Genomic DNA, 20,863 nt, shown 5'->3' on the forward strand with positions numbered 1-20,863 from the left:
TATTATTAAAAGAGCTCTATTAAGGTCTAATTATGTACCATATACTTTACCTAGTTGTTAGTATACATACAGATTTGTGCAGCCAGCACGACAACCCAGTTTTGGAACATTTCCATCATCAGAAAGATGCCTTGCGCCCATCTTCAGTCATTTCCTGTTTCCAATCCTGCCGAAGGCAGCCACTAATCTGCTTTCTGTCTTTATAGATTTGCCTTTTCTGGACTGTCATATAAATGGAATCGTGCTGTATACATCTAGCTTATTTCCCTTAGCATAATGTGTTTGAGGTTCATCCATGTCATAGCATGTTCCAATATTTAATTCCTTTTATTGCTGAGTAGTTAGTATTCCATCATTTGGATACATGTCATATTTTTTTTATCCATTAACCACTTGATGAACATTTGTATTATTCCACTTTTTGGCTATTATGAATAATGCTGCTGTGAACATTTCCATTCGAGTCTTTGTGAGGGTTTATGTCTTCATTTCCCTTGGGTAGATACCAAGGTGTAGAATTGGTGTATTTGATTATAATTTCTGCTTAACTTTTTAAGAAACTCAAATTTTCCCATAGTTCCTATTCCACTTTATAGTCAATATAATACTGATATTAACATCAAGTTAAGATAGTTTTTATGTACAACGATGCAAAAACCCTAAAAAATATATCGGGAAACCAAATATAGCAATGCTTAAAATAGATAATAAATCATATTGAAGTTAGTATCTTTGGATGTAAGGCTGGTTTGAAATTCAAAAAATCAAGTAATATAATCCATCCTATTATTAGAATGGAGGAAAAAACCATACCATTGTCTCAAATGATGTAGAAAGGGCATTTGATAAAATTTCATGATTTAAAAATTCAACACACTAAGATTCGTCAGGAACCTCTCTTATCTAATAAAGAGTATCTTCCAAAAAAGCCTATAGAAAACATACTCGCTGGTGAAATATTGAAACTGTTAACATAAGAAGCAAAGTAAAATACTTAAAGTTCTGCATTTTACAGGATGTCCTAGCACAGTAAGCATGTAAAGGGTATAATGTTTGGAAAGGAAGAAACATCTGTTATTTGCAGGTGATATGATTATCTTTGTAGAAGACTCAAAATAATCTCTGGATAAATAATTAGAATTGATAAGAGAATAGTGAAGTTCTGGACACAAAGTCAGTAAACAAAATAATTTACTACATTCTTTTTCCTAGTAAGTTAGAAAATGTATTTTAAAAAACATAATTTATAAAAGCATAAAAACACTAAACCTTGACAAAAGATGTGTAAGATATATCTGTAGAAAATTATGGAACTTTATTAGAAAACATTAAAGAGGACTTAAATTAACTCAAATTTATGTAGAGGTCAGGTGGTAAAGAGTGACCCTCGAAAATCTAGTTTGTTCTCACTTTAGTATTTAGTTTACTTGGGTCTGCTAAGTCAGGTACCGCTTAATCAAAATGTTGTTGCTACCTTCTCCTGTCTTATTTTGTCTTTGTTGGTTTGTACATTTTTAAAAAACAATCCCTGTATTGTTACATTTTTACAGGGTTTTTCAAAGGAAGAGAAGTAAATGCATGTGTTCGACCAATAATCTTTTAACTGAGAGCACTGGCGTATGTTTTAAAGCAATCTTTCTGGCTGCTAGGTGGAGAATAGATTTCAGATTGGGCTGGAGACCTGTTAGGAGACAGTTGAAATAAACCAGATGAGATACGGTTGAGGTGTGGGTCAGGAACCCAGGATTTCCAAGTGCCTCGAGTAGAACTGTCCCTTTTTCAGAATTCACATCATCTTTGATTAGAGTGAAAATGTGGTCCTAGAATTCTTTATACTCTTGGAAAGTTCTTCACCCTTCCCAGTTTCTAACCACTCACCACAACCTACCTTGAAATCATTATTTCGTCTTTTTTTTCTTGTTTATACCAGTCACCACAAGAATCCTAGGACTTCCCGATTCCTCCGTGGCTCCATAGACACGGAGGCAGTTGGTATCTGCATCCCACCCTCTCAACAGGATGTCTATGTTCTGTTTGTTTCTGTAGTTCTTACTGCCATTTGACACATAATATATTTATCTGTCTACCTCTTTAGAATATATGCTCCAGGAAGACAAGTTTTTGTCTGTTTTTATTGTATATTTCAAGCACTTAGAACAATGCCTGGCACATAATGGTTGCTCAATAAAATGTGAGTAAGTGTTGAATAAGTGAAGGAAAAAAAAGTGATACCAAATGGAGAGTGGTTGTGTCCTAGATGCAGTTTGAAGATTGAGACTGCTGAATTTGTTGATATCTTGGGTGTGAGATGAGTAAGAACACGCGTCGTCAAAAATGACTTCTAGATTTTTTTGCCTAAAAACATCTGGATGGCTAGAGTTGTCCTTTCTTGGGAGAGGGAAGTTGTGAGAGGAGCAAATTATGGGGTAAAATCAATTGTAATATTCTTAGGTAACAAGTTTAAAAGTCACTGAATGGGTGTTCTCAAAGTTCCTTCTACTTGGTAATTTTAACATTGTATGATTTTGGGAGACTACACTCATCATATTGATTTCTAATGTTTTCTCAGGTCATGCGCATTGTGGATAATGTCCGTCCTGATCGACAGACAGTTATGTTTTCAGCTACTTTCCCCAGAGCGATGGAGGCTTTGGCTCGCAGAATCCTGAGTAAACCCATTGAAGTGCAGGTTGGAGGCAGGAGTGTGGTTTGCTCGGATGTGGAGCAACAAGTGGTGTGTACAATCCTTAGGGAATCCCTAATTCCCTGGATGCTTAGGCAGTGTGTGAGCCTTTTGGGATCATTGTGATGTAGGCAGATAATTTCTAAAATTAAATAGCCTTTAATATTTTACCAGAAACACTTGAATATACTTTTCCCTGGAACTGTTTAAAATGCTCTTTTAGTTTCTTTCACCATAAGTGATGGGCCAGTAGATAGAAATGTCACATAGCTATCTTATTCTTTGGTTGATAGGTTGTGAAGTTAAAAGGCAGAGCAGATGATCATTTGTCCACATTTGCAAGTCTTTTGTTCTCTGAAAGTTACAAAATTTTTTGTGTCTTACTGGTTTACTAATTAAAATCAACATTTTCCTGCTTCCTAATGATATATATTATGCAGCAAGATGTTGTCGTTTATATCCATTTGCCACAAATAAAATGAATATTTTTGTTCAAGAGATGTATTTGCATTTTCATTCTATTAATTTGATGGAATTTGGTGTTTTCAGATTGTTATTGAAGAAGAAAAGAAATTCTTGAAGTTACTTGAGCTTCTGGGCCATTATCAAGAAGCAGGATCTGTCATTATATTTGTGGATAAGCAGGAACATGCTGATGGTCTTCTGAAAGATTTAATGAGAGCATCTTATCCTTGCATGTCTCTTCACGGAGGTAATGTTTAATGAAATATCTATCACGTACTTAACTTGGCCAAGTACTGGGCTGTGTTCTGAATTATACTATTTACTTTGTGTTCTTAATTTAGAACTAAATTTTATATCATTTATCTGTTTTTATTCACAACAGCTCAGTGGGGGGAAGCATTATTATTCCATCTTAGAGATGAGATAAGAAAACAAATACATTGGTTTGACCAAATTCCAATGTAGGAATTAAACTTAAAATTTTCTGATTCATGTTATATTCTCTTCCATTGTAGCACTTACCTAGAGATTTTTATGATTTCATGTTAGAGCTTTAATTGAAATGTTAAAGTAACATTTTAATTTCTTTGTAACATCAGCATTGTTAAATGCTATATATGGGACTTGTATATTTGGTAGTTTTGTTTTTTAAATAGAACATTAGCGTGGTTGGACACATATTCCAAACCCGGTCTTTTTTTGCAATGGGCAACATCTGAAATCTCTGTTTATTTTAGCCATAGCTGGGGTGCTTGGATTCTGCTTCATGCGTATGCAGTTTCGGGATCAGATATTTGGGCAGCATTTTTATGTCCAGTCGAGTGTGCCTGCTCTGTTCTTCCAGGTTATATCTTTTCTTTTTTGGGCCTGAGTTTGTCCTGAACTCTCTCTTCTGTTTCTTGTCAGTAAGACTGTTTCTATTCAAGTTTTGACTTCCCTACCTGAGTATTTCAGATCCTGAAATTTTAAATAAATAAAATCCTGTAAACTCAACCAGTATCATTATGTTCTTTCCAGTGTTAATTCCTTTCCAGTTTCTGCCTGCTTTTAGTCACTCTCTAGTGCCTTTAGGTAGTTGTCTTTGATATTTTGTCCACAATTCATAGTTGTTATCTGGAGGAGGGTTGGTCAAATAAGACCTTCAACTACATTAGTGGACATGTGTGTTTTCTATATAAGCATGGAAATGTTTTCCCATAATCCCCTGTTTGTACTTTTATCTCTTAGGTCAAAATTGCATCACATGCTTATGCCTTAATCATTTATAGGCAAGGGGAATGATTAATGGTTTTTAAAGTGTTGGCCTGGGTTAAATAAACTCATAAAAATTAAAAAAGTATTGTCCTGGGACTCCTGAAGGTCTCTTACACTTTCAGGGGGTTCATGAAGTCAAAAGAATTTCTGTAATAACTCCATGATGTTATTTGCCTTTTAAACTCATTCTGTCATGAGTGTATAGTATAGTTTTCTAGAGACTGCATGGCATGTCATATTGAAACAAATTGCGTGTGGAAGACATGCGATTCCAACTGTCTTCTATTAAGCCAGACATTAAAGAAATTTGCAAAATTATAAAACAATTCCATTTATCTCTTAATAAACTATTTTTTATTGTTTTGGTAAAGCTATTTTTCATAAAAATGTCTTTTAGTTTAACAAATAATTGTTTTATCATTTTTAAATAAGTATTTAAAAATTTTCTCAGTTCTAGTTTGTAATACATTAACTATTGATAGAGATGACCTGTAATAAACTGAAGCTCTCTGGGTCTCATCTTTATAAATTTATTTGAGTATAAAGTAATTTAATTAAGAATATAAGAGTATTAGTATAAACCAACCTATCTCAAGCTTTCTAAACACAAAGTTTGAGAAGGCTTGTTTTACACTAATCCTAATTTACCTCCTAAGGCTGAGAATTAGGCTTATCTCTGATTTGATATATGTGACCACGTGTTGGCTGAATATGTGAACAAAATTGGGGTTATATTAAAAAAGAAGAGGCTTAATGGTTGCTGGGCAGGTATCCCATATGCTTCAGGTAGCGTATTCAATTCTATGGAATAAAATATGTGCAGTTGGGTTAGTAGTTGGGATACCTCAGGCTAAAGTACAGGTTTTGGTATCTTTTAATTATAAAGTTAAATTTATATTGGTATTAGTTCCATTAATTTTTCTTATGAGATTTTTGAGTACAGTATTTGGTCCTAGTTTCTTTGATACAAGATCCAAATACTTTAATTCAGTCTTTATAGAGTATATTTAAAATTTTAGGTAATATAAATGAAAATAAATACATAGATGCTAAATATTCTTTGTATGTTAAAATTAGATTTTGTATGAAATCTTAGAGTATCTCCTGCTGCAAAAATAAGTTTTAAGGTTTGAGAATTCATCCCATTCCTTTCTCTGATTACTAGAGATTCCTGGGTACTCCGTCATCAAATATATTTGTGCCCTGGGCACATCTTGTAGTAGAACATTTTGGCTTTTTATGCTATGTGTTGTCATTCAGTCTGAGGCTCTTTGAGTAACATATTTAAGATAGATCCCATTGGGTAAATTTAACCAGTGCACCTCAAACTTTAATGTGCTTATATAATCACCTAAGTATCTTGTTAAAATGCAGAATCTGATTCAGTAGTTTGGGGTAGGGTCTGAAATTCTGCATTTCCATCAAGCTCCCATGTGATGCTGCTTCTGGTCATTGGACAACACTGAGTATTAAGGCTTTAAATAACCTACAGAAGAAGGAGAAAGATCTCATTTCTTAGTATAGGCTGAATGTACCTGCCTTTTATTGCTCCCAAAACAGGTTTAAGTTAGTGATTCTGAGATTGGGCTTCTGCAATTTCAAGCCTTATTTACGCACAAAAAAGGGGACAAACACGGGTAGATTGGGAAGATTCATAAATGAGTTAATAGCAGTAAACTTTGATCTTGCTATTAAATTTCCTTAGTGTTTTGTTTTCTATACTGTAGTTATTGGATGTGTGGTCAGTCAGTATAAGTTGGATTTGTTCTTTACTCTGTGTTTAACTTCTTTCTCTGAGTGTCAGAGGCAATGGAAAGGTTAATTTGAATATGTGCTTTTACAACTCTTACGTTTGATTTGCTTTCAGGTATTGATCAATATGACAGAGATAGCATCATAAATGACTTTAAGAATGGGACTTGCAAACTTCTCGTGGCCACCTCTGTTGCTGCTCGAGGTCTAGATGTGAAACATCTGATTCTTGTAGTAAATTACAGCTGTCCCAACCATTATGAGGATTATGTGCACAGAGCAGGACGGACTGGAAGAGCAGGCAACAAAGTAAAAAGAATTTTTTAAAATCTTGATTTCTATACGTGTTGCTTTAGTATTTTAAGGAGTAGATAATAGGAGTTATGGGGACATTTTGAAAATCCTCAATCATCAGATTATGGGGAATAGTTGCTGTGACTAGATAGTCCTGAAGTAAAATATTAAACCATGTTTTAAAATTTATTTATAAGAGTTTAATGGTAGGAGCAGAGTATTTGGTGAAGCTGGCAAGCTGATTGTGGTTTGCTATTCCTGTACTTCTAACTCCAGTCTTTCTCTTGCCTGAACCAAAAAGCTGCTGAGGACACATGAAGTCTTAGACTTTAGAGAATCCCAAGGATGTGATGTAGCAGAGCAGACTTCATGTTTGCAAGATGGTTACACACGTTTTTATATCTTTTATTGGTCTTAAATATGGAAAGCTACATTTTAAGAAGTTGATACAGGTTAGCTGGGTTAAAGTGCTGCAGTAGGCAGTGGAGGAAGGGAATGCCAGCAAAAAAGGGAAAGATAAAAATACTATATTAAAGGACATTAATATGTATGACAACGCAATTGTGCATTTATGTAAAATATGTATTTCTACTTATGCATAAGAAATTAGAAATTTTCTGGTTTTGCTTATTTCATTTTTAAATATTAAGCCTAGATATTTTACTTTGAATCATTAAAGAATTTAGTAGGACTCTTAAAGTTTTTAAAATTCTTTAACAATGGAGTTAGTCTTAAGAGGATTTATTGGATGGTTTCGATTTTATCTTTTTTGTGATCTAATTAGGATTCATCTTATTAGTGTCTAATAGATCCACTTTTTATCATTCATTAGGGTTACGCATATACTTTTATCACAGAAGATCAAGCTCGCTATGCTGGTGACATCATTAAAGCTCTTGAATTGTCAGGAACTGCAGTGCCTCCTGATCTAGAGAAACTTTGGAGTGATTTCAAAGATCAACAGAAAGCTGTGAGTTTTTTAAATACCATTTAAAAAAATTTATTTTCAATTACAGTTGACATTCAATGTTATTTTATGTTAGTTTCAGGTGTACAGCATAGTGGGTGGATATTTATATATGAAGTGAATTCCCCCAAGTAGTCTAGTACCCATCTGGAACTATACATAGTTATTGCAGTGTTATTGACTATATTCCCTATGCTTTACATCGTGACTATTTTGTAACTGCTGATTTGTACTTCTTAATTCCATCACCTTTTCTACCCATCCCCCTCAGTCCCCCTCCCATCCAGCAACCATCACTTTGTTCTCTATGAGTCTGTTTCTGTTTTGTTTGTTCATTTATTTTGTTCTTCAGATTCCACATATAAGTAAGACCACATGTTATTTGTCTTATTTGACTGATTTCGCTTAGCATAATACATTCCAGGTCCATCCATGTTGTCGCACTTTAAGTCCCATTTTTATGCAAATCATTATTGTGTTCCATATTTAATACTTGTAAACCTTAAAGGGATTATTTTCATTTATCCCTTTAGGGAGAGGGGAAAAAAGGAATGAAAACAAAATCCTTCCTTGTACTTCAGTTTAGTATTTTGAGAAGTCTACATAGAGTTATTCTCAAGTGGCAGATGAAGTGTTTTTATTACATTGGCATACACCACCTTGAAAAGTATTTAATTTTCATAAAGTCCTTGGAAAATATTTAATTGCCATATTGAAGTTTTGTACTATGAAGTTAACTTTTTTTTGTTTTTCCTTGAAAGGAAGGGAAAATAATTAAGAAGAGTAGTGGGTTCTCTGGTAAGGGATTCAAGTTTGATGAAACAGAACAAGCTTTGGCTAATGAGAGGAAGAAATTACAAAAAGCAGCTCTTGGTCTGCAAGATTCAGATGATGAGGATGCTGCAGTCGATGTAAGTGTTGTCGTTCTAAGCTTCATTCTTGCCAATTGAAGCGGTGGTTCCTTTTGTACTGGAGTTCTTAACCATCTGCTTGTTGAGATAACCAATTAGTGGAAATCTCGGTGTGCCCCTCCCAACCTTTTTCTGTGTATATACATACATATGTTCACATGTGGCCGTATTTATGTCTCTCATTTTCATAACAATGAGATCAGGCTGCTTTATAACCTTCTTTACAGCAATGGTCTTATGTTGAAATCTTCCCATTTCAGTACATTATTCTTGGTGGCCACATAATATTTCATTATATGGCTGTTCCACCATTTAATGAATCAAACCCTTGTTTTTGAATATATGGGTTATTTCTATATATCATTTGGAATATACTGTACTTTACTATCATAAACTATACTTCATTGCTCATCCTTGCACATTTAACTTTGCACATTCATCAGATTCAGTCTTGAGGATGAGTATGTAAAAGGAAATCCTAGGCCAAAGGGTGTATCTAATTTGGTCTTAACATTATCAGACTGTCCTCCAACAAGGTGAGTATACCAATTTGCACTCTAGTGGTGTGTAAGAGCGCCTGACTCCCCATATCTTCAACAACATTGGTACAAGTGTTGCTTTTTATCTTTTAAATTTAATCATCATAGGGTACTATTACTGATAGTAATAGTCAACATTTATTGAGCGCTACTAAGTGCCATGTACTGTGGCAAGTGTTTCACAGGGATTATTCTATTCCTTACAATAGCCATATGAGGTAGAAACTCAAGAATATTCCCATTTTATAATTGAGGTGACTGAGTCTTAAAGAAATAATAATCTTTTCAGATTTATACAGTGATTATGGGGAAGAGCTGGGATCTGTATCCATTCCATTCTTATTTCAGAGTCCATGTTCTTAGCTTATGGAATTATTTGTGAAGAGGAGCCCTGAGGACTTAGCAAGCTGAAGGTTTTACAGAGTATTCTTTGGAACCCTAAACCCCCAGGAGATTGAGGTTTAGAAAAAGATGTTTTCATTATAAAATAATTTTGGAAAATCTGCCTAGTATATACCACTAGTGGTATTAGCGTATCAAAGGATGTGAAAAGTCCTTAATTAAAGAAACTTGTTTAATTTTGTTTAACCCAGGAATCCTCCAACATATTTGATCTTTGATCATATAACATGTTTTTGACATCCCCTATTAAACCTTAGAACACAATTTTGGTAATCAAGAATTTAATCTGATCTTGTCATTTGAGGACAATGAGGCCCAGGAACAGTATTTGGCCCACGACCACGCTGGCTGTTAAGCCCAGAACCCCAGTCTCCTATTGACCCAAGCCTATTTTTTCTAGTATACCAGACTGGCTTAAAACTTAATCAATATTTTGGTTATCTGTTAGGGTGTAAGAAATCAATCCAAACTTAGTAGATTAAAACGAACGTTTATTATCTCACAGTTCCTGAGGGTCAGGAATCAGGAGCAGTTTAGCCAGGTAGTTCTGGCTCAGGGTCTCATGAGGTTGCAGTTAAGCTGTTGTCCCAGGCTGCCGTCATCCGAAGGCTTGACTGATGCAGGACCACCTTCTTCCAAGGTGACTCCCTCACTTTGATGTTGGCAGAATGCTTCTGCCCTGTACTGCTCTGCCTGTGTGTCTTCGTAACACGGCAGCGGCCTTCCCCCAGTGCGAGTGACCCAAGAGAGCAAAGAGGAAAACTTAGTGCCTTTTAATACTCGTCTCTGAATTCACACACTAGCACCTCCACTTTATTCTGTCTTAGAAGCAAGTCACTAAGTCCATCCCATACTCAAGGACAGGCTTCATCTCTTGAAGGGAAAAGTATTTGTGGCCATGTTTTTAAATCATCTCAGGTTTTTTTTTGTTGTTGTTACTTTGAACATTTTTTAAAGTCTCACAGTGACATATATTGGTTATTTCCCTGGTTGTTAAAATACATGATTTTGATAAAAAATCAGAACAGAACTGAAGTGAATAAAGTCAAAAGTAAAGTTACCCCTGTCAGCTAGCACCATACATATTCCCCATTTCTGATTTTATGCATTTGTTTTGGATTTTAATGCCACATATGCTGTTTAATTTAAAACAGTTTTACTCAGTTAAATGTTAAATTTAAAAGTAGTTGATAACTAAAACCCCTTATTAGATAACAGGTTTTAAAAAGAAGCTAAGTTGATTATTTCTACTGCAGTAAAAGGTCTTTTTAAGTTAACCTAATTAATTTTAAATCCTGAACAAAATTTCCTTTGCTTTTGAGATTTAGAAGATAAGGCCTTTTTAGCCTAATTTGAGTATATGAAGGGGTTTGCATCTCTTTAGTTGGCAATGTCAGTCGTCATTGTTGGGCAAAAGGCATCTTTGAAAGGAAATGCAAATGGTTTACGAGGTAGATGTGGCAAACCTGGGGATTACACAGTCACAGTAGGACTCGCGATTCCTGGGGAGCAGAGGCTTTCAGCATTGCTCTTACTTTGATGGGGAACAGCCTTCCTTTTTTTCCTTTCTTGGTTCAAAGGAATAAAGCAGTAAAGCCATCTTTTCTGATTCTGTTGCCCAGTTTTTCAGGCAAATCTGGTTGCATTTTAGGAGTTGAGAATTTTGGGAGTCTTGTCTTAGGAACATGTACCATTCCCCCTGAGAATCATTGACTATGTTTTTAATTGTCCACTGGTCTTGAGTTATTGCCCTTCAGCCTCTTTCATTGCAGTGTAATTTGGCCTCAAGATCTGAGTTCTGGAGCATCTTAGCTGCATCATATTGGCTGCTCTGTCTTGATAGCACATGTTCCCCATTGATGAACTGGGATGTATTTTCTGGACCACGCGGAGCCTGCATAAGTGGTTCATACAACACTGTATCTCTGTTTCCTATTTTTTTTCACCATAGACAACTGATTTTTTTAAAAATAAAATATGTCACCCTTAATGAATAGCTGATATATTTTCCTATTGATCTGTGGGGTTGAATTAACGTAAACGTAACTGTATGATTCTAGAATTTTGGTATAAATATTCTTTATTAGTTTTTGTAGACATACCTAAATTGATATTTTTAATAACTTTTTTTTCCTTGTTTAGATTGATGAGCAAATTGAAAGCATGTTTAATTCAAAGAAGAGAGTGAAGGATATGGCTGCTCCTGGAACATCTAGTGTTCCTGCTCCCACTGCAGGAAATGCTGAGAAATTAGAAATCGCTAAGAGACTGGCTCTTAGAATCAATGCTCAGAAGAACTTGGGCATTGAGTCTCAGGTATTAAGTAATTTGTTCCGAGTTTTAATCAGTACTTTCTGTAAGTTCTTTGATTTAAATGCTTTTCAGGAATTAATGTCGGCACAAGTGAATAACAAATTCACTAGACACTGAGTTAGTGAGCGTTTAACATCATTCTGAATACAGAATTATTTGATTCTTAGATTTGGATGGTTACTCTCGTATGGTTAACTGAGGTCCTAATGCCTACTCTGGAAGGCCTAACGTTAAGCACGTTAGCCACGGAGAGGTTTATAAAGTACTATTCTGATTGTGCTTACCAGAATCTTAAAGAAATAGCTCTCTTTTTCTCTCTCGGTGTGCTTTTTTTTGGGTGGGTTATTGGGCACACAAGCAATTCCTTAGAAGTACAAACACCCAGTTACATGACTCAAACTAACATGATTTTAAAAACAGTAGAAAAATGTGTTAAATATTTTTACATGTTTCCTTTCTCTTGGAGCCTTTATCTTAACTTATTTTTTTAAAATTTTATTATTAGTTTCAGGTGTTTAACTTAATTTCTAACTAAGGGTAAATTTTCATAGCATTTCCAAAGCATAGTTTGCTAATTTTTGACAGCATTTTGAAGATTTTTACAGTTTGGGGACCTGTAAGGCCCTCTGTCCATTTGGCTGTATAGGTTCAGGTCTGTAGCACCTAAGCTGGGCTGACCAAGCCAGAGCATAGTAGGCTAATTGAGTGAGGCAGCCACAACCAGGGGTCGGAGCCTCAGGTCTCTGCATCTATTTTGTTTAGCCAGTAAGTTATCATGAACTATTTACTCTACCCAAGCCTGTGCCACCTCTGAGAACAGGGAGTCCAGTACCTAACCTAATATTCTCTGGGATTGTTACTGTTAATAACTGTTTATTGGGGAAATCAAATAGCTGTAACTTTTCACTGTTGTTGGAAAAGCTTGAGGTATGAGTCATGTACGACCCACAGAATAATTCTGTCACTGTTAGGCATATAGTAAAGTTAAGTTCAAATTAAAAGACAAAACGGTTTTGAGTAAGTCATTTACTATAATTTATTGAATATTGGTTTGGGCCATGGAGAGAGGAGGAACTTGGTGGTAGTGGACAAAGATTCTAATTCTAAAACTCCTGGAAGCCACAAAGCATAGAAATGGTTTTAGGAATATTGATATTTGATATCAAGAGTTACCTAATTATCTATGTTCAGTAGAACTTTTAATACAGAGTTGAAGGTTCTTTTGTCATCCAAGTAAGGAAAAAATGTCGCATTATCAATATTAAATATGTACTGCTAAATTGCACATATGTGGGATTCTACGTTAGAAAGACACTTTTAGTTCGTACCTTTCCAGAGAATAATTTGGGGTGGGGTCCTTGATCTTGTCTCTGCCTTCATTTGAGATTTGACTGTAGGTCTTCTTTAACTGTAGGATGTAATGCAACAGGCCACCAATGCAATTCTCAGAGGTGGCACCATCCTGGCTCCTACTGTATCTGCAAAAACCATTGCAGAGCAACTTGCTGAAAAGATCAATGCCAAGCTCAATTATGTGCCTTTGGAGAAACAAGAAGAGGAGAGACAGGATGGTGGACAGAATGAATCTTTTAAGAGATATGAGGAAGAATTAGAGATCAATGACTTCCCACAGGCAAGTCACAACTTTAAACCTTTTTTTTCTGTTTTGGAGTAAAAACTCTTGCTTCTTGAGGAGTGAAAATCCCTCTTTAAAAACCATGAACATTTTAAGAGCTACTTCACTTTTTTATCTAGATGGGGGAGACATAGCAGAAATGTCATTTTTATGAAAATGTTCTAGGTACATTAGGATCTAAATGAATTTATACTGGTGTCAATTATAATCTTACTGTTGACCATAATGTGATTTAGGCAACCTATTCTTTGTCATACACCAGGTTTTTCAATCCTGTTACGAAGTGGTTTTTAATCCCCCATCCTTTCTTTCATAGACTGCTAGGTGGAAAGTTACCTCTAAGGAAGCTCTGCAGAGAATCAGTGAATATTCTGAAGCTGCAATTACAATCAGAGGCACATACTTCCCGCCTGGCAAAGAACCCAAGGAAGGAGAGCGGAAAATTTACTTGGCAATTGAAAGTATGTACTGTTGGTTTTGTTTCAAGGTTAATGTAGACAGACACTCTAATTCACATTCTAATAGACAAAGAACGTGAGGTCAGTTCTAGAGAGGACTGAAAATACGAAATACCTATAAAATAGTTTCATATATTATTTGAGGACTTTCTTTAGAATGTTGGTACGTACACAAAACTGAATGATCTGTGTTTGGGACTCTCTTAGTTTTGACAATTCAGTCAAATTTGAAAACTCGAAAAGAAAAGGGATTTTCTTTTAATAAGGATTGATCTGTTTATGCTTCTAGTAAGTAGAACATTTTGGCCGAAGTTTAGGTTAGAAAGTAAATCCACTATATTAATAGTCCACTTAATGAATGTTTAAGCAAATATTGCCTCTGAAATTATGCCCATAAAAGTTAATGCATACCTTTAAAAAATAACAAGAGGACAATTAACACCATAACTCAAAGGATATTAAGTAATGCATTATCTCAGAATGATCTGGTTTGCTTTTTAACCTTATTTCATAAATTCATGAATGAATTCAAAAAAGTTACCATTTTGATTTATTTTCCTAATGTGTTATTCCACTCACTACATAGTAGGATAACCTGCCTCCCTTCGTTTATATTTAACCTGAACAGTCTAAGACTTCTAAAGTGTAGACCAGCCAGACCCATTTCATCTATTTGATGAACTACTTGTTGGATACTGTTGTGGGAGGTGTGGAGACGTTTCCTCTATGTGTCATGTAAACCCAGAGTCTGCATATCTAGTGCTTAAATGGCTTAGATGGCTGCAAAGGAGCTGCTCCCACACTTCGTATAATCTCAGACTCCAGTCTAGTACTTTGAATCATGCACATCATTTCTAACAAGGAGGCCTTACCTGATCCCACTTCACTGCTCTGTAGCTCTTTCCCTGCTTTGTTTTTCTTCAGTACTCATCACATGGAAATTATTGTATGTTGTTACTTGTTGTGTCTCCTCTCATAGAATGCAGTGACTGTTACCTGTTATATTCCCACTGCCTGGCCCCTGGTAGACTCTTGGTAATTGGAAATCGCATCTGATTAAGCCCTATAGCCAGCCACTTGTCTTCAGGACACAGATTATTTGATGGGCATATCCATTTGATCTCGCTAAAGCAGCACTACCCAAGAGAACTCACTGTGATGAGTCTGGAGCACTTGAAATATGGCCATTGTGACTGAGAATTTTTAAACGTTATTTAATTTTTATTAATTTAAATTTCACTAACCACCTGGCTGGTGGCGGTTGTATTGGATAGCTCAGCTCCAAAGTTTGTTATTGGAAAAATCAATGGAAGGTTATTTAGATATACTGAAAAAGTACATCATATAAAGGGTTGTCACTAGTTAATTTTTTCTTGTGTATTTTGGCATTCCTTTGATTTTTGTGAAGATTTTGTAATTTTAAATAATATTCTTAGTGAAATACATGTAAACTAAAAATGATTTAATTATATGTTAGGAATTATTTTTAGGATCTGATTCTTTCCTAGCAAAAACAAAGAATTTCACAGAAAGTAAATTAGTACTGTGCCTATTTAGTCATTTTCCTTTTAATTGGTGACCTCAAATTGTTTTTATGTGGCTTCTTAGTATAAAGACTACAGTAAGAGAAACACATGTGTTCAGTGTGCATCCCATTTACCGCTAAATAGAAATTGTTTCCTGGCCAAAAATGCCTGATGGGGTCAGAGTAAGTTAAAACACTGAAAAGTTCTGTTACCAAGATTCAGATGGTTTTTTTTTTTTTTTTAATAAGTGTTTGCCTGGTTGCTATAAACTTTTGATTAGTTTCCAGAGTTCCGATAAAGTTGATTTTAATAGTTTTTGCAAGTTTATTTGCTGCTTTTGTGGAGGGACAGGTTTTTGGAGTTCTCTGCTCTGCCATTTTCACCAATGTCTCTCTCACTATTGGACTTTTTAAAAATTAATAATGATGAATTGTGGCAAAGGTAAAACTCCACTACAGCCTTTGTATTTTCCATGTTATTGCCAGTCTACCACTACTGTATAATAAGATTCATACATGTTTCTAAATGGTGTACGAAGGATGTGGGGCCAGAACTAGGCAAATTGCATTTTTTTGTTTGTGATTGTGACTTTGAGAAACTGACTCATACCTATTTCAAGTCAGGTTTTTGAATGGCACCCTTTTATGTATCTGAAAGACGTTTGGTCTGCTAGTGACTCTGAGTTTTTAAATCATGTGACAGTGTTCCTTAGCGTAGTAATATGGGGATTGTTGGCACCCAGATCTTTAAGGAGAGAAAATTACATTATCTTTGCACCGAGAACCGGACAAGTCTCCTTTACTACTCTGTTCATTAGGCCATACAGGATGGAGACATAGTGTCATCCAGTGGAATCTGATGATGAAACTTGGTATACATGGAGTCAGCTTTTAGCCCCAGCTTGAATATCATGGGTATCATTTAAGCAAAAGCAAACGCAGTATTTTAAATTCCTGCCTTATAAAGAGGTAAATCAAGAGACATGACTGTTTTGAAAATGGATCCTCTGAGTAATTTATTAATTTAAAAGTAATTATGCATGTTTAGTATTGTCTAATTAATGTATCAAAGTTCAGTGTACATATAACTTTATCAGAATACATCTCTTGTACTACAAAGTGAAGTGAGAAGCCTACAGCTTCTGCTAACTTTTCCATCCACCTAGAGTGGTTCTGGTCACTTCTCTCCACTGTCAACTCATACTCAGGAAATAATGTCTGATTTTTATAATCTAAACAAACCCCCTCCCCCCGCCCCACGCCATTGAAAAGATAACCTTGTCAAAAAAAATCTTAAATTCTAGAGACATAGGATGCTGAATAAAAGCTGGAGATTGGAAATTAAAATGATCTAAACCTTTAGAAAGTTTCATAGATGATTAGATTTTAAAGGATCTTTTAGTGTTTGAAACTCCAACCAAATCAACTGAACACTAATAGGATGAAAACAGGTGTTGGAAGGAGCCTAATGTCATCTGTTTCTAGTTCTGTAATTGGAGGGACCCCACTGCCTGGCTCCTTGGAGGCTCTGTATGGCTCAGCAGCTCCAGGCCTCCCACCAGGCAGCGGGAAGGAGAACAGGAAGGACTTGCGTGCCTAGCCACCCTGTATAATTTATAGCCTGTTTTGTGACCCTCTTTTTACTAGTGGAGAATCCCTTAAAAGCAGCCAGAGTTGTTTTAGGACCAATGAAAGGAAATGCCTCTTTTTCATGGTAGCTTATAAACATATGTAAGCTATTACCTAAAGAAGCTGTGTAAGTCAAAAATTTAAACTGGTCCAAATGGTCAGGCTCTACCTAAAGTAGAAAAGTCACTCTTCCACTTGGATCTAGGTGAGAGTGTCATTTTCCTTCTTTTTAAAATAGCACAGAATATCAATAAGTTTCACATCAACTCATGCCAACTAGCATATTTTCCTCCCGAATTTCATTTTGGTTGTAATTTTCAGTGTGGTTTGGCTCTTGCTTCTACCCTTGCCTTCACTCTCATCCACCTCTTTTCCCTTCCAGAACCCACCATTTTAAAATGTTGTGGTTGGTGGCCGGTGGAGCTACAGGACTTAAGAATTCACAGCCATACGCATGGCCCTTTCTTTCCTATCGATAAACTGTTTCCTCTCTCTCTTCCTCCCCGTTCTCTCCCCTTCACGCTTCCTTTCCGTTCTCTGGGGGAAATTTTCCCCATTTCTCATGAATTGTTTTCTTCATTTGGTTTTCTTACATAGAATGATTAAAATGTAGTCCTCTACCTTGCAATCCCAGTTGTCCTTTTATCCTTTGACATTTCACTCCTAGTCCTTACTCTCTAGTCTATTTCTTTGGTCCAGTCTGCTTCCTCTTAGTGTGCCCTGCACTCCCTGGCATTGTCCTCTGGCTTCAGATTCCTCCACACGTCCCCTTCATGGCTCCCTAACCTCCATCTCTCTTGAACTTCTGGTCCGTATTTCCATTGACCTTATTGACTAGGTGTCCCATAAGAACATCAAGTACAGTGATCTCAGAAGTGAAATTTACCCACCATTACTGCTGCTAACACCTGTTCTTCCTTTTGGATTCAGTGTCTTCTTTATTCTTACTTTACTTGCTTACTCAACTCTTAGCATCATACTTTGTATCTCTTCTTCACCTTTCACATCTAATCAGAAAAAATATTTTGTCCATTCTACCTAACAAAATGTGCTTTCATGGTGGTATGAACACAATCCAGTGAGAGCACTGAGGAAAAAATACTTAATTGCTTGGAGAAATTGGGGAAAGCTGCTTGGAAGATGTAATATTTAAAAGTTATTCTGGTAGACTACTTCCTAGCTACTCATCCTGTTGTGATATCTTTACAAGTTTGTTTTTTATAGTAGTCTACAAGATCATAAAGAGCAGGAACCAGTTCTTTGTATAATGATTCTCTCATGTATAATGATATCATACATGGTGAGTGCTTAATGTCTCTTGAATTAATAACTAGGAATGAATGTCTCCAGCCTGCCTCATCCCCTTGGCTATCTTCCTGTGTTCCCTCACACTCTTTTGTCCCCAGCACGATATGCTTTTTTAATCCTCAGTAATTAAGCATGCCTTTCTTAATTTATACCATTACACAGGTGATTCCCTCTGTAAAATACTCTCCATGTCATCTCTTCTCCCTCCATTATTCATCTTTAAGACTGCTCAGATGACACCTTTCTGAAACATTTGCCGATTTTGAAGAACATGATAAACGTCCAGTAAATATTTGTTAAGTAAATGAACCAAGGAAGTTATATTTCCCTTTAACTTTTTCTTATTCTCTTTTGGACAAATTGCTAGTCTTTCCTTTACTCTTTTTAATCAACCTACCAGGAACACTTAATAGTACAAGTAATATGACCTCGTTGGTTACATTTGAAGCTCTAAAAGTAATGAGAATAATAAGCAGCCATTACGTAGATGGAAGATGTCTCACCAGGTATTGAAAGGCTATCTTGGCAGGCAGTACGGTGTTCCTGAAAGTCACTCTTAGTATTCCTGCTGGATCCCTATGACGTGGATAAACGTCCAGTGTAATTCTAGTAGTATGAACCGTGTTTTTCCACTCGCTCACCAGGTGCCAACGAACTGGCTGTACAGAAAGCAAAGGCAGAAATCACTAGGCTCATAAAAGAAGAACTGATCCGGCTGGTGAGTGAAAGCCTCAAGGACTTATTTATTTGTCTTAATAAATGTTTTATTAGATATAATATAAATACAGAAAAGTATACAAATCATAACCATATAGCTCGATGAATTTTCACAAAGGAACAAGCACACTGACGTGATCACTATTCTTTTTCATGGCTTTGTAGTATTTAATTACATGACTACACCACACAATTTATATATTGGGCTTTGGGGTTATTTTAGTTTTTGGTTTTTATGATTAACACTTTTGTAAACATTATTTCATGTCTCTTTGATACACATTATTGTGCTTTTCTCTTGGGTATATGCCTTGGAGTAGGATTGCTAATTATAAAGTATGTGTAGTTGAGCTTTAAGTTGGTATTGCTGAATAGTTTTCCAAAGTGGTTACCAATTTACACTCCTTCCTGTGTTGTATGAAAATTCCAGTTTTTCTACATTTTTACCAATACAGGTATTGTCAGTGTTTTTAAATTTGGGTAAGGAGTTAATTTGATTTTGGAAAACCACCTTTTATAGATCACCTTTCCAAAGGAGGCAGACACATCTCTGTATCTTTAGTGCCAGTTGAAGCTTGTAAACTGTACTTACTGTGTACATTGGGGTGAGCGGCCTTTGAATGGAAACTTGATCCTTTTTCTAAGAATGTGTTTTTGAGAGCTTTTCTAAAATTCCTCTTACAGAATGTTCTTTTGGGGGGATAAAAAGTTTAAAGAATAGGAGATACACAAAACAAAGGGGAAGAAGAAAAACAACCTGTAAATCAAGTGCTTAAGACTGTTTCACCAAGAATAGAAAAAGAACCTTGATGCCACCACCATTAAGTTGGTTCAAAACAGTTGTCAAGGAGTAGTCCAGTGAACACAGAGAAATTACTAGTTATTGATTGAACAGGTCTTTCTTCTTCCATGTAATATTAACATTTTTTATTTTAAATATCTGATAGTTTTATACATTTGTAAAAGAAATTACCTTAATTTGTGTTTCTTTTCTTTCCTTTTTCTTTTTTTGCTTTTTCTGACCATGTATCTTTTATTTTCTATTATAGCAAAATTCATACCAACCAACAAATAAAGGAAGATACAAAGTCTTATAAAACATCTGGAAAAAAACTTTTTACCTCTGCTGGTCGTGAAACATGTGGCATTTGTTGTCTGCAGTTTATAATGTATTATAAATTAAGATTTTTAAAATTCTGTCTTGCTGATTTTTTAAATAGAAGATACCAGTATTTGCTAAAGAAAGCTTCTTTCAGTAAGTACCCCCAGGATTATCAAATTATATTTAAAGCAGAGTACGATGTCCTTTAATGTAAAGCTTAAACATCAGCATTTTAAATATTCGGGTAATATTCCAGAAGTTGAAAAAAAGGGAAGTATTTGCACTTTCTATTGAAGGTAATAAAGTACACAAGTTGCTAAGAGGCTGTTCACCTTATCTTATCCTCTTGTATTGAAATTGTGATCATCTCTTCAGAAAAGATAAAAATCTTTGTCTAATTTTGTGTCCCTCTTGAGCTTAAATCTTACTTAACTCAGTGGAACAATGTGAACTGGATTTAAGAATGTTATAATAGAATTTTTACAAAATGGGTTCAGAGTTTTTGTTTCAATTTTTATCGTAAATGGACAATAATTTCACTGCTTTTGGGTTTTGTAATATTAAAGATTTGTAGTATAAAAGTCTTTTGCATTTCTTTACACTGCAAAGAGTTTTAGTATTTACTGCTTTTAGGTTCCCCTCACAACTTCTGGCTCTACACCTAGCTACTAACTCTTTTCTAATCTTTCTTAAAAGAAAGTGATTTGTAGCCTGTAAATATTAATGTGATTCCATTTTTCCCTTGAAAATGTTTGTTTCTACATCTGAACATATAAACACCCTACTAGATTTTTCTTCAGGATTATTGAGTAGGTTGTGAATTTTCTTAAAATTTTTCAGACATAATGATACCTATGTTTTAGGCTTAGACATAAGCATCTCTCAGTGAAATTTAGTTCACAAGGAAT

The 20,863-nt window shown here is 35.3% G+C and overlaps 1 protein-coding gene across 2 annotated transcripts in view; it reads left to right on the top strand.

Moving 5' to 3' along the window:
* The window catches only part of DDX46 (DEAD-box helicase 46), a 38,739-nt gene extending 18,214 nt beyond the window's left edge, over window positions 1–20,525 (top strand). Inside the window, exons 14-23 of one of the 2 annotated variants that reach the window (XM_033096555.1) lie at window positions 2,570–2,734; window positions 3,233–3,395; window positions 6,270–6,463; window positions 7,281–7,418; window positions 8,177–8,326; window positions 11,410–11,586; window positions 12,995–13,213; window positions 13,533–13,677; window positions 18,781–18,854; window positions 19,903–20,047. In XM_033096555.1, the coding sequence (XP_032952446.1) occupies window positions 2,570–2,734; window positions 3,233–3,395; window positions 6,270–6,463; window positions 7,281–7,418; window positions 8,177–8,326; window positions 11,410–11,586; window positions 12,995–13,213; window positions 13,533–13,677; window positions 18,781–18,854; window positions 19,903–19,950 (1,473 nt within the window). In that variant the 3' untranslated portion in view covers window positions 19,951–20,047. Of the gene's footprint in view, window positions 1–2,569; window positions 2,735–3,232; window positions 3,396–6,269; window positions 6,464–7,280; window positions 7,419–8,176; window positions 8,327–11,409; window positions 11,587–12,994; window positions 13,214–13,532; window positions 13,678–18,780; window positions 18,855–19,902 lie in introns of both variants that reach the window. The other variant, XM_033096557.1, reaches the window with a different exon arrangement.
* The last annotated feature ends 338 nt before the right edge of the window (window positions 20,526–20,863 follow it).

Source organism: Rhinolophus ferrumequinum, chromosome 24 (assembly GCF_004115265.2).
Source record: "Rhinolophus ferrumequinum isolate MPI-CBG mRhiFer1 chromosome 24, mRhiFer1_v1.p, whole genome shotgun sequence".
NCBI classification, from domain to species: domain Eukaryota; kingdom Metazoa; phylum Chordata; class Mammalia; order Chiroptera; family Rhinolophidae; genus Rhinolophus; species Rhinolophus ferrumequinum.